The sequence below is a fragment of the Mercurialis annua genome, linkage group LG8 (assembly GCF_937616625.2).
Source record: "Mercurialis annua linkage group LG8, ddMerAnnu1.2, whole genome shotgun sequence".
Lineage (NCBI taxonomy): Eukaryota > Viridiplantae > Streptophyta > Magnoliopsida > Malpighiales > Euphorbiaceae > Mercurialis > Mercurialis annua.
In genome coordinates this window covers 31,042,787-31,056,769 of record NC_065577.1, presented here as the reverse complement: position 1 = coordinate 31,056,769, position 13,983 = coordinate 31,042,787, and the positions used below count along the sequence as shown (strand labels likewise).

General features: G+C 40.2%; 1 protein-coding gene across 1 annotated transcript; it reads left to right on the top strand.

Moving 5' to 3' along the window:
• The first annotated feature begins 314 nt into the window (after positions 1-314).
• LOC126661881 (uncharacterized) lies at positions 315-1,472 on the top strand. The gene is made up of 2 exons (XM_050355761.1): positions 315-584; positions 636-1,472. Exons 1-2 carry the CDS (start codon positions 315-317, stop codon positions 1,470-1,472), a joined length of 1,107 nt encoding a protein of 368 aa, XP_050211718.1.
• Positions 1,473-13,983: the final 12,511 nt, after the last annotated feature.

The window sequence follows — 13,983 nt, the reverse complement described above, 5'->3', positions numbered from 1 at the left end:
TGAGCTACTTCTAATTAGTTATGATGGTGCAAAGTTTATCCGAAGTAGCGGTCTGCAAGCTATTTCCGACGACCCTGAAGGGACCCGCAGCAATATGGTACCAAAGTTTAAAAGAGGGATCAATTCGAAGTTTTGAAGAACCAGCGAGAGCGTTCCGAACACATTTTGCCCCGAGTATACAACGCAAGAAGAAGTTCAGCGATTTCAAACTCTGTTGCCAGAAACCGGGAGAAAGTTTGTAAAGCTACATAGGAAGATTCAATGCCGAGGCGGTGGAGGTAGGAAACCTCAACCATGACACAGTGATAGACGCAATGAAAGATAATACAACGATGATGGCGTTCCGGGATAATTTGATCACGAATCCAGTGCAGACTTACACTCAACTCATGAATCGAACATGGAATTACATAAATCTAAATGAGGAACAACGGAGAAAAGCCGCCCAGACGACGAGTCATGTTTTGACGCCAAGGCCGACCTTTAACCAAAATCCTCGGCCAGACAGGTTCGGGCCGAGGGAACAACGGCAGCCACTACCACCTCGGATGGAGCCACATCGACCGGTGAAACTAGAAGATCAAGTTTTCATCCCGCTCAACACTCCCCGATCACATATCTTGATGTGGATATAGAATAACAATGAACCAGTCCGATATCCACCCAAAATGCAGGACGAAGGAGATAAGCAAAAATACTGTCAGTTCCATGAAGGACACGAACACATCACCGATGGGTGTGGTAGCCTCAAAAAGGAGATCGACCGAGTGGTGCAAATAGGCCGATTAAAGGACTTTTTCGCCCAAAATAAAAATTTCACACCCGAGAGAAACAATCAAACTAATCAGAACACCAGGCGAGACAGCGGTCCACCACCGAAGAGACAAATTGTCGCCGGGGTAATTAACACAATAGCTGGAGGAATAACCAACCCTGAGTATAAACGAGATCGAAAAAAGAGGCAAAAATTGGTGATGCACGTAGCCACGACAGAAGTGCTGCCCGACGTTAGTTTCACCTCAGAAGATGGAGAAGGAATCGATTTCCCTCACCAAGATCTACTAGTCATATCAGGCTTAATCGAGAATTTCTGGGTCATGAGGCAGCTGATAGACGAAGGCAGCTCAGTTAATTTGATCACCAAAGAAGCTTATCTCGGCATTAGTTGCTCGGTGCTGAACTTGAAAAAGGTTAGCACACCACTCGTCGGCCTTGGAGGGTCCCCAGTACAAGCAGAAGGAGTTGCTGAGCTCACTGTTGAACTTGGACAAGATAATGGTGACCCATTGGGCGGACTAACTGGTCTCACAGCCAAGTTCAAAACACTATTCATGGTGGTCCACATGCCCCTAACATACAATGTTATTCTCGGTCGGCCAATGCTCTACGTTACAGGCGCGGTGACATGCATTCGATATTTGTCAATGAAAATTCCGACAATGAAAGGAGTGGTGACGGTAGGCAGGACATAGCCAAGATGTGTTACTTGGTATCAGTGGAGAAAGTCTCGGAGGCGCTAGCAATCGAAACAATGGAAATACCCGACTCCGACGAAGGTAAGCTAGAGCCTCATGGAAAACTTGAGGGTGTGGAATTAAGGGGTGGTAATCCGAGATCAGTCATGATTGGGGCAGATCTACTCGCCACAGCCAAGAAAGACATAAGCGACATGCTAATTCGAAATGAAGTCGATTTTGTTAACATCCCAGGAGAAATTGAGGGAGTTGATCCAAGCATCATTACACACAAACTCAATGTCAACCCTGCCCACAAACCGGTAAAGTAAAGAAAAAGAGCTTTCGCGGTGGACAGACAGATAGCTATCCGGGATGAAGTAGATAAACTATTGGTAGCCGGATTCATACGCCGAGTTTACTACCCAGAATGGTTGTCCAACGTGGTGCTGATTAAGAAGCCAAATGAGAAGTGGAGATTGTGCATTGACTTCACCGATTTGAACCGGGCATGTCCGAAAGACAGCTACCCGCTGCCAAACATTGATCAACTAGTAGACTCTACTAGCGGGTATGAAGTTTATTCCTTAATTGACGCAGCCCAGGGCTACCACCAGATACCTATGCACAAAGATGATGAAGAAAAAACTAGTTTCATCACCGACACGGGCACATACTGTTACAAGCAAATGCCTTTCGGTTTGAAAAACGTCGGGGCCACATACCAAAGATTAATGAACTTCGTTTTTAAGGACCAAATCGGGCGAAACATGGAAGTATATGTGGATGACATCATTGTGAATTCGGTAAAGGTAGAAGACCACGCAAAGGACCAAGAAGAAGTCTTTCAGAAGTTAAGAAAGTACAGGCTCAAGTTGAACCCGGACAAGTGCGGTTTTGGGGTGCCAGGAGGAAAATTCCTAGGTTACCTCATATCACAAAGAGGTATGGAAGCAAACCCGGAAAAAATACAAGCCATCTTGGAAATAAAAGCGTCGACAACGGCCAAAGAGGTACAGAAACTAAACGGGCGAATCACAGCCCTTTGATGCTTTGTGTCCTGCTCGGCCAAACGATGTCTTCCCTTTTTCAAAACCCTAAGGAACGTCAAAAACTTCGAATGGAATCAAGACTGTCAGCAAGCCTTCGAAGAATTAAAAACCTTCCTAACAACATCACCTCTGCTCGGCCGACCAGAAATTGGCGATACGCTCTACCTATACCTATCAACAACCAACGAGACAGTGGCTTCGGTACTGGTCAAAGAAGATCATGGAAAGCAAAAACCAATATACTACACAAGCAAAGTTCTTAAGGGAGCCGAGCTAAGATACAACAATATTGAAAAGTTTTCTTTCGCTCTGATCCTTACAGTGGAAAAATTGAAAAGATACTTCCAAGCCCACACGGTCATAATTCAGACTAATCAGCCACTCAAAAAGGCACTGAGCAGACCAGAAACGTCGGGAAGATTGGTGAATTGGTCGGTATTACTAGGATCTTACGACATCAAGTTCGAACCAAGACAAGCGTTGAAAGCCCAGGTGTTGGCGGATTTTGTGGCAGAAACAACATCGCACGATCAACCAGGCAAAACATACACGAGCATAGTCCCCTGGAATCTCCTGGTAGACGGAGCGTCAAACGCTTCCGGGTCAGGGGCATGAATTGTGCTCGATGGACCACATTCAATTGGACTACAACAGTCTATTCATTTCGACTTCCCATCTACAAATAACTCGGCAGAGTATGAAGCGCTAATTGCAGGGCTACGAATGGCCACAGTTGTCAAAGCAGAAGTTATCAATATCCAGAGCGATTCCCAACTAATAGTTAACCAAGTCCTAGGAACTTTTGAAATCAAAGATGCAGACATGAAAAAATATGCAGAGCGAGTCAAGGAACTACTAACGAAGATAAGCGAGGACGGAGGAAAATGGAAATTAGAGCAAATTCCAAGAGCAGAAAATGAAAAGGCAGATATTCTAGCTAAGGCTGGAGCGGCAAAAACTGAGATACCTGGAGTACCATTCTCTATTCAACGTTATAGCAGCATACAAAACCCAGAAGCAACCTTCCTCACCCGACCACTAGATGAATGGATGCAGCAGATAATAGCGTACACGGAGAGTGAAATCCTGCCATAAGACAAACAAGCGGCTAAGAAAGTAAAAAGGAGGGCACCTCATTTTGCTTATCGGGACGGAGTGCTATACCGCAAGTCATACACACACCCATGGTCTCGGTGTTTGACCAAAGAAGAAGGACACTATGTTTTCAAAGAAATTCACGAAGGAACTTGTGGCAGCCATGTCGCCCACCTCGCCCTCTGTCACAAAGCAGTCCGACAGGGCTACTACTGGCCTTCCATGTCGGAAGATGCAGCCGAGCTAGTAAAAAGATGTGAAAAATGTCAGATCCACCAAAATGTCCACCATCAACCAACCACCGATCAAACCCCTATCATCAGCCCATGGCCGTTTAGTACGTGGGGAATCGATATCGTCGGACCTTTCCCCACAGCGGCGGGGCAAGTCCGTTTCTTGATAGTGGCTGTAGATCATTTCTCAAAATGGGTGGAGGTAGAAGCGATGTCCAAGATTACAGCGGCCAGAGTGTTGAAATTCTTTAGAAGAGAAATAATTTGCAGGTTCGGAATACCAAAGATAGTAATAACGGATAATGGGAAACAGTTCGATAGTAAGGGGTTCAAAGACTATTGTGCTTACAAAGGAATCGATCTACGATTCACCTCGGTAACCCATCCACAAACTAATGGGATGACCGAGGTCACCAATCGAACAATCGTAAACGGTTTGAAGAAGCGGTTAGATGAAGCCAAGGGCAGATGGGAAGAAGAACTACACAATATTTTATGGTCATACAGAACAACGGCAATAGCCGGAACAGGGAGAACACCATACAGCCTGACATACGGGTGCGAAGCAATGATCCCGGTCGAAATAGGAATGCCGACGCTACGAGTGCTATACTTTGACACACAAAAAAACGAAGAAAATATGAAGATCTGTTTAGACATGCTAGAAGAGCGCAGAGAAACAACTTTAACACATATTGAAGCTTACAAACAGAGAATGGCAAACTTCCACAACAAGCGAGTAAAACACCTGACATTCAACATCGGAGATTTAGTGTTACGTCGAGCTAACATCACAAAAGGTAACGCTGGTGTAGGCAAACTACAACCAAACTGGGAAGGACCATACTCAGTCAAAAAGGTGGGAAAAGGCGGAGCATACTACCTGCAATATCTATCTGGCAGGGACCTACCTAGAACATGGAATGCTAAGGTCCTTAAACGATTCTACCAATAAGATCAGTTGAGTCGGTCGGGGGTTTCTTCATCGGCAATCGAGTCAAACGTTGGTTGTAGACAAGAATGCCGGTTTTTCCCCCAAAAATAAAGAAAGAAAGATTAAAGAGAACAACAAATGTGGATGAAAAATTAAGGTTATCACCTACTCGAAAAACGAGCTCTTGCTCGGCTAAAAATCAGTTTACTATCTACGAAGAAAAAGGAGCTCTTTCTCTAATAAATATTAAGGTTATCACCTACTCAAAAAACGAGCTCTTGCTCGGCTAAAAATCAGTTGACTATCTACGAAGAAAAAGAAGCTCTTGGGCTAATAAATATTAAGGTTATCACCTACTCGAAAAATGAGCTCTTGCTCGGCTAAAAATCAGTTTACTATCTACGAAGAAAAAGGAGCTCTTGCTCTAATAAATATTAAGGTTATGACCTACTCAAAAAACGAGCTCTTGCTCGGCTAAAAATCAGTTGACTATCTACGAAGAAAAAGAAGCTCTTGGGCTAATAAATATTAATAGGTATTGCTATACTTAAAAGGACTTCTAGAGCGAAGTCTAAACGTTTTCTTAAGGTGAAAACAATTCAAATGGTTTTTAAAAAGAAAAGACCATATGTGCTATGTGTTATATGTTAGATTAAACCTAGATTTCAAAACATAGATGTTTATACCAGAAATGGGTATTGATGTATTGTCTTGTGTGTTTTGTATGTTTAATCCGACTAGCTGTCCAGTAGTCAGACCAGGACTCCAGGAAGTCTGTCACACATACGGCAGTGCTAAGTAGTAACTTAGCAGTACTGTGAGTTTACGTGTTTACTTTTGAATATCAGTATTCAACTGTTTTAAATCCATAATCGCAATAGTATAAATTTAGCCAAGAGAGATCCATTGGAACGAGCTACCTATTGGGCGGAAATAGGGTTACGTGATCACCGACACTGATTCTAGATATACTTCTGTCGAAGTATAGAGGTATGTATGTCGTTGTTAAGTCATTGGGAAAGTTGATGCCCTTACTTAACGGGTAAACCCTGAGACGACAGTAATATTGTTACGGTCGCGGATTAAACCGCGATGGCAGTTTCATAATTACGGTCCAAGTACCAGAGATACAGAATTGGACGGAAGTGATTCAGTTCACGGTCTTTATTCTGTTGTCTATAAGCTCGTGAGATGAGTGTGTCTGTTAGGATAACTGTGGATTAGGATTTCATATAGATCGACGTATTGGTAATATTTTATAGGCCAAATGTCGTAAAAAGGCCAAACCATTCATAAAAGTTTCGCAAAAGTCATGACCTTTCAATTTTGTCGATTTTGGCCAAAAACAAATTATTTGATTTCAATTATGGCCAACTCTCAATTTGATTTCAATTTGCCTATGTGACGCCTATGTGGCATGCCAAATATTGAAAGGTCAGGACTTTTGTGAAATCAAATAACTCATTTTTGGCCAAAATCGACAAAATTGAAAGGTCAGGACTTTTGTGAAACCAAATAATCAGTTTTTGGCCAAAATCGACAAAATTAAAAGGTCAGGACTTTTGTGAAACTTTTGTGAAAAGTTTGGCCTTTTTACAACATTTGGCCTATTTTATATATATAACTGCTTTATATATATGATGCGATTTGAACAAAGGAACATTTTACCCCCTGAACTTGGTACAAAGTATTAAAAACGTCCAAATTGACAAAACCGGATCACTTTTACTCCGAACTTGTCAAAACCGGCTAAAAAACCCCCCCATGCTGATGTGGCACCTTAATTGGGGAGTGAGTTTTATAAATATCATAATTTATACTAATTACACTCTAATTAACTAAAATTAAACTCTTAATTAATTCAGGGGCTTTTTCGAACTTTTTCAAAAAAAAGTTGTTTTCTGATTTCTAGCGAGGAGGCTCCTCCTCGCCGGATCTGGGTTCGTCTCAGGCGAACCCAGAGGCGTCTGAGTTTGCCTGAGATGAACACAGAGGCGTCGGGGTTCGCCTCAGGCGAACCCGTCTCTGTCTGGGTCGCCTGAGACGAACCTAGATGCAAACGCATCTGGGTTCGCCTCAGGCGAACCCAGACCCATCTGGTTTCTCCTGAAGCGAACCCGTTTCTGTCTGGGTTCACTTGAGGTGAACGCAGATCTATTTCTTAGGCGAGGAGGATTCCTCCTCGCCTGAGAATGATGAACATTTTTGTTCATCAGTTTGATGAACAAAAGTTGTTCATCAAACTTTTTGATGAACAGACCCATGGGTCTGTTCATCAAGACCCATGGGTCTGTTTATGATTAAAAAAATAAAACAATTTAAATTTTTTTTATTAAAAGTTTAAAAGTTTTAATAATTTTGTAAAAAAATTAATTTAGGAGTTAAATTTTCATATATATAAAAAATTAAACTGTCATATATATAAAATTTGGGGTTAATTTGTTATATAAAGTTTTAAAATTAAAAGGATTAAATTGTATTTTTTTTTAAATTATTAGGTAATAATTTCAATTGTAAAATAAATATTAGGACTATTTTAAATCTTTTTACCATTAAAAAACCACCCTGGAAACCAAAACCACCATCAAAATCGGAGAGTGTATCTCACTCTCTGAGGTGAGAATGGGGAGGGGACTTTTTGTACCAAATTTAACAAGTTCGGGGTAAAAGTGATCCTGTTTTGCTAATTTGGACGTTTTTGATACTTTGTGCCAAGTTCAGGGGGTAAAGTGATCATTTGTTCGATGCGATTTTGGTATTTATTTGTAAACTGTTTACTCACTCAGAAATATTTATATTTCTGACCCCGTTGTTGTTTCCCATTTTTTTTCACGAAACGGGCTTTGAGGTCAGTCGAGCTTCCACACCCCTTCTTTAGGAAAGCTCTTCTTCTTGGATATTGTACATAGGATGTTGTACTCTTAGAATGCTGTAATAGTATAAGTATGATATGCCAGCAGCCGTGCCACTAATCCTTTATTTAGATACTCTGATAGGATCTAGTGTATGTGTGTACCTATTGGGTGGCTGTTTAGTGGCATATTGTATCTAGTTACCGAGTCGGCCTCGTGTGTTTTTGTGAGGGTCAAAAACATATGTTTTATATACGCCGGCTATGTGTAACCGGTCCGCTGTGTAATTTAATATGTTTATTACCACCGTTGCGAGACGCGGAGGTGTCCGCATTATTTTATTAAATATATTAACGGTGGCATGTGGTTTGGAACATGGCTGCCTATGTGTTAAGGCAGGCGAGACTTAAGTCCCTGGTTTCTATTGCAACCACGCCAGGTTTTCAGAAGGAAGCGAGGGTTGAGATAACGAGGTTATCCAACTAGTACTTCTGAAAACCAGATTTCGCTTATATGTAAAATTTCAGAAATGTGTTTGCGTTAAACGGGAAAAGTTTTAACGGCGTTTTCTGAAAACGGATCATATGCGAGGTACGTTCCAGTAACAATATTTGCGAAAAATGTAACATGTATTATTCTTATTACTATTAAAGGATGACAAGTTTAGTATGTAACAAAAAAATAAATAAAAAATTACAGAATATACCTGCATCCCGTCATGTCTCCTTCCTCCTCCCAAAACCTTAACCCTAGAAACCAAAACCCTAATCCTTCCTTCATCAGCAACCCTAACCAACCAATCCATCCCGTTCATATCACTCAGCCCCATCCTTTACCGGTTTTTTTACTTTGAGAACTTCCCAGAAGAATGGAATTATTATCACCTACAGCAGGCTTTTTTGAAATTTGGTGTGTCAGGAAGAATATCATTAGCAAGGAAAAAGAATGTTAGAAACTGCAGGTTTGGTTTCTTCAGGCCTAATCCAGAAGAAGATTTTCATACGGTACGTTCCAGACTCAACAACGTCAGTATTGGATACTATCGAATTCGAGCTTATCCAGCTAGGTTTCCTACCATTCAGAGAGATTCTGTGCAAAACCGCGATGCTTCAAACCCGGTCCCTCGTTACAACAGGCCTCCCGTTCAGAAACATTTTAACCCCTCAATCCGTGATGACAGATCATACGCTCAAGTTATGGCACCTTTGATTTTTACCCCATCTGCTGCATCCTTTTCGGAATTGGCCAATTCGATTATAGTCAGAGTTAAGGAGATTTCTTTGCTGCTTCAGGTTTCTGCGTTCTTGGAGAATAAAGGGATTGATTTTGAGAGACTTTCTCTCCTGGGAAGAGATGAGATTCTTCTTAAATTTCATTCTTTGGCTGCTCGATTGGTTTTCGAATCAATCACATTCCCTTCCCTCAAAGAGTTCTTTGTTTCTTTTACTAAGTGTAATGATTCAACAGTTAGTAAGGGAAGGTATGTTTGGCTTAACATTATGGGCCTCCCAATTTGTGCATGGGAGGAAGCTTTATTCATGCAAATTGGTAATCGATTTGGAGAAGCTATTTCAGTCCACCCTATGGTGTTAACAAAAGAGAGATTATATCCAGGCTCCGTCTTGATCAGCACATCTAATACTCTTATTCAGGCTTCTGTGAACATTAAGATTCAAAGGAAGGATTTCACGGTTTCAATCTCAGAATCTGACATTCCTATTACGTTGATGGAAGATGATAATTCAGATTCTTCTTCAATGTCTTCTAAGGATTTTTTAGAGAGTGAGAGATCTTTTTCAGGCCGGGATAACCCTAATGTGCCACAGAATTCGTTGTCAGTCAAAGCTAAGGGTTTTATTGAATGTTCACCTCCAATTTTTGAACCTTCCATTAACAAGGTTGCCTCCGAATTTGGTGGCTCAGTTGCAGACATTAATTCAGCTCATGAGGGGTCTTCACTTGCTGCTTCCAAGACAGCTGACGAGCTTTCCTCAGGCTCTACACCAGCAAATTTTAACGGTTTTATTACACAGAAACGGAAGTCTAAACGAGTTGATGCGGCTGGGAATATTGTATCTACTGTTCGTTTAATGGGGAGTTCAGATTCTTCCTTCTCGGATGGAATTATTCGTCATAGAAATAATGTGAACTTGGCAGATGCCATTAAGAATCATGTAGAATTGGAAGCAAGAAAAACGTGGAATGCAGGTTTAGAGCTGGGTTTGTTTTCTAAGGAAAAAGAACTGGAAATCATCAACCTTCTTTCGCAAGGAATTGCGCTAGACCAAAGTACTGCTAAGTGAATTTTTTTCACTCTTACTCCAGGTTTATCTAATTCTTATGTCTCAAATATTTAACTTTGTTTCATGGAATTGTCGAGGTGGCTTATCTTTTTCTCGCAAGCATAGATTTATTCGTTCTTTGGTTTCTAAGCATAGTTTATCGTTGTTGGGTTTGATTGAGACCAAAAAAGAGGTTTTTGATGACTTTGGTGTTAGACAACTTTGGCCGAATCTAGATTTCGCTTACTGTTTTGTTCCTTCTGTGGGTGCTTCTGGTGGGTTGCTCTGTATTTGGAATCCAAAACTCATTTCCCCTACTCGTATTCATACAGCTAATAGATGGATTAGTTTGGATTTTGTTTGGTCTGCTGTTAGCATCAGATTTATTTTGGTTTACGCTAGTAATTGTCCTAGAGAGCGGGCAACTCTTTGGTGTGATATTCTTCCTGAGCTTGTAACAGATTCTCTTTGTATTTTAGTGGGTGATTTTAATGAAATCCTGGATCCGAGAGAGCATCTTAATTGTAACAGTTTCTCTTCTTCTATGCTTGAATTTTCAGAATTTGTCTCAGCTTCTTCTCTTGTTGAATCTACTCTTCACGGAAGATTTTTTACTTGGCATAACAATATTTCTCTCTCTAAGATTGACATATGTTTCTTATCGCCTTCGGCTTTCATTACTTGGCCAAATTCAGCTCTGAAAGCCTTGCCAAGATGTTTTTCGGATCACGTTCCTATTTTGTTCAATTCAGACGTTCCTATGAATTGGGGGGCAAAACCATTCAAGTCTATCAATGCGTGGTGGAGCCATAAGGAATTTAGTTCCTTTTTAGCAGTTTCTTGGTCGGGAATTCAGCAAAAACATCCAAGAGCTAATTTGGTGTTAAAGATTAGGGAGTTAAGAGCTGCGATTAAAGCATGGAATAGAGATACATTTGGTGACATGAATTCTAGATTTCTTGCTGCTCAAATTGAGATTTCAGATTTGGAATCCACGGCAGATTTTCAGGCTTTGAATGAGATGGATGGAGCTCGGCTTTCAACTTTATATTTTGCGTTTAATATTTTATCCAAGAACCTTGATTCTCTATGGCATCAGAAATCAAGGCTCAATTGGCATTCGCACGGCGATAAGAACTCAAAATATTTTCATGCTGTGGCTTCGATGCATTCGAAAAATAACATTATTTCAGACCTAGTTATTGACGGGGTAACTTACTATTCTCCTTCGGACATCAAGCAGCAGGTCTCTCTTTACTATAATAAACTTTTTTGTAGAACAACAGGCATTGATTTCTCTCTGGATGCTTTACCAGTTCGGCAACTTACAACTTCTCAATCAGCTTCTTTGTCGACTCCTTTTACTGAAGAAGAGATTCATGCGACTCTTTTGGGTTGTGATGATAATAAAGCACCGGGTCCTGACGGATTCAACTACTTCTTTTACAAGAAGGCATGGAAGATTTTGAAAGGAGATTTTATTTCTTTATTTAATCAGTTCTACACATCTGCTTCCTTCCCGACGGGCCTCAATACTGCTTTTCTTGTATTAATTCCAAAGTTTCAAGTGCTAATGATATAAAAGACTTCCGGCCTATAAGTCTGATTAATGGGGTCTTCAAACTTCTTTCTAAGGTTTTGGCTAATAGATTAGCTCCTATTCTTCCTTTTGTTATTTCGGAGAACCAGTTTGGTTTTATTAAAGGGAGAAGTATTCACGATTGCCACATGATTGCTACAGAAATAATTCATCTTATCAAAAAAAGGAGGGATCAAGTCTTTGTTATCAAATTGGACTTCCGGAAGGCTTCTAATACTATTTCGTGGCAGCTTATTATTCAAACTCTTCGTCGGATGAATTTTGATAGTAAATGGATTTCATGGATTTCTTCTTTTTTTGATTCAGCACAGCTTTCGGTTCTTCTTAATGGTTGTCCAACGGAGAACTTTCATATGGGAAAAGGTGTTCGACAGGGAGATCCTATCTCGCCTATGCCTTTTGTCTTGGCTGTAGAGAATTTGCGAGCTATTTTCTCTAAGGCCTGCAATCTGGGTATGCTTTCTGGGGTTCATATTGATGGATTAGATGATCCTGTTTCTATTCTTCAATTTGCAGACGACATTCTCTTGTTTGTTCCTAATGATTTAACCATGATTGAGAATCTGCTGCGTATTTTGCGATGTTTTGAGCTCATTTCTGGCCTGAAAATTAATTACCAAAAATCTTCAATTATTGGTATTAATGTTAATCATGATTCTTTAATTTGAGCGTCTGAAATTTTGAGGTGTAAAATTGAGGAGCTACCCATTACTTATCTTGGTCTTCCGCTCTCTGAGAGAGCACTCGGTTCTAAATCTTGGGATCCAATTATTTTGAATTTTACGTCGCAATTATCTTCTTGGAGAGGTAATCTTCTTTCACCCGCTGGTAGACTTGTTCTTGTTAAATCAGTTCTTTGTAGTCTTCCGGTATATTACTTCGGTTCTTTCCGTATTCCTCAGTCGGTTATTCTTATTCTTGAAAGAATAATGCGAAGATTTTTATGGAACGGGACAGCGGATAGTCCTGGCTTTAGCAAAGTGGCATGGACTGATTTATGCGTTCCTACAACTTCAGGTGGTCTGAATACTACGCCTCTGCGTAATAAGAAGTTCTTGCTTCTGAAATGGTTATGGAAGTTGATGAATTCTGATAGGAGTTCAATTTGGTACTGTGTTGTTTGTTGCAGCTCTTCGATTTCCTCTTGGTCAGAACTTGAAGTTGTGAATGTTGGTAATCTTTCCCACCTATGGAAAGGTATTGTTTCTTCTTGTGTTAAGAATAAGCAATTATGGAATGGCTTTCAAAATTCAGTCTCTTTAGAGTTGGGTGATGGGAGATGTACTCGGTTTTGCATAGACAATTGGCTTGATATTCCTCTCTGTGTTAAATTTCCATCTCTTTTTCATCTATCTAGAAACAAGACCAGTGTAGTTTCCTCCTTCTTTGATCATGAACAACAGCTCGGGTTGAGTAGATTCTCTTGGAACAGAAGCTTGCGTCTTGGAGAACAGGCCCAGCTCTCAAATATGTTGCAGCTTCTCCCTTCGGCCCTTCAAGCTCGACCTGACAGATATCATTGGCGAAATCAACAGTCTTACTCAGTTGCGTCGATGAAACAACTCTGGTTTGATGTTATTTCTCCTATTACTTCAGATCATGGCTTTCTTACTACTCGGATTTGGAAGGAAAAAATTCCTCCACGAATACAGTTTTTTATTTGGTTACTTTCAAGAGACCGAATTTCATCAAAAGAAACTCTAGTTCGAAGAGGTATTATTGACCCGAATCAGATTACTTGTTCTTATTGTTCAGGATTGGAGTATAGTGGTCACATCATTATCCATTGCACATTCGCATGGCGATTTTGGTCCTTAATTCTTCATAACAGTAATGTCTGGTGGGTTTCTCCTTTGTCGGCAACAGATTTTTTCGTTCAATGAGTGTCTTTATCTTTAGGCAAATTTGGTGACCTTTGGAAGCTTATTTGGTATTATGGTGCATGGAATCTCTGGAAAGCGAGGAATAAGCGAGTTTTTCAACATGAGGAAGCTGAGATTTATTCTTTAGTGTTTTCTACTACTTGCAGAGCTGTAGAATTTTACAAATTCCAGCATCATGATTTTCCTTATTCGGGAAATGACGTTTTTCGATGCTTTGATTTCTTTTGTAATAACTCTTAGCTTTTTTGGTTTCGGCCTTTTGCCTTTCCACTGCTTTGTGGATGTGCTAATACACCTATCATTTATCAAAAAAAAAAAAAAATTGCGAAAAATTTCTAGAGGTTCTAGGCTTGCTACGGGTTTCGGAACAATCATTCCCTTTCTCTAGCGTAGGTCGTGACTTGGATTAAGGTGGAATTCGGGTCGTGACAATAAATATATAATTATATTTTAGTTTCATTTGTTTAATAAAAAGTTAAAATTTAAAAAGCTAGTGTCATAAATTTCACCAATTTACATGTATTCTCAATTTAATCACGTTTTTTTTAAAATTTATCATAAAAATATAATAACTTTCATTTTTCCTAATATATACACA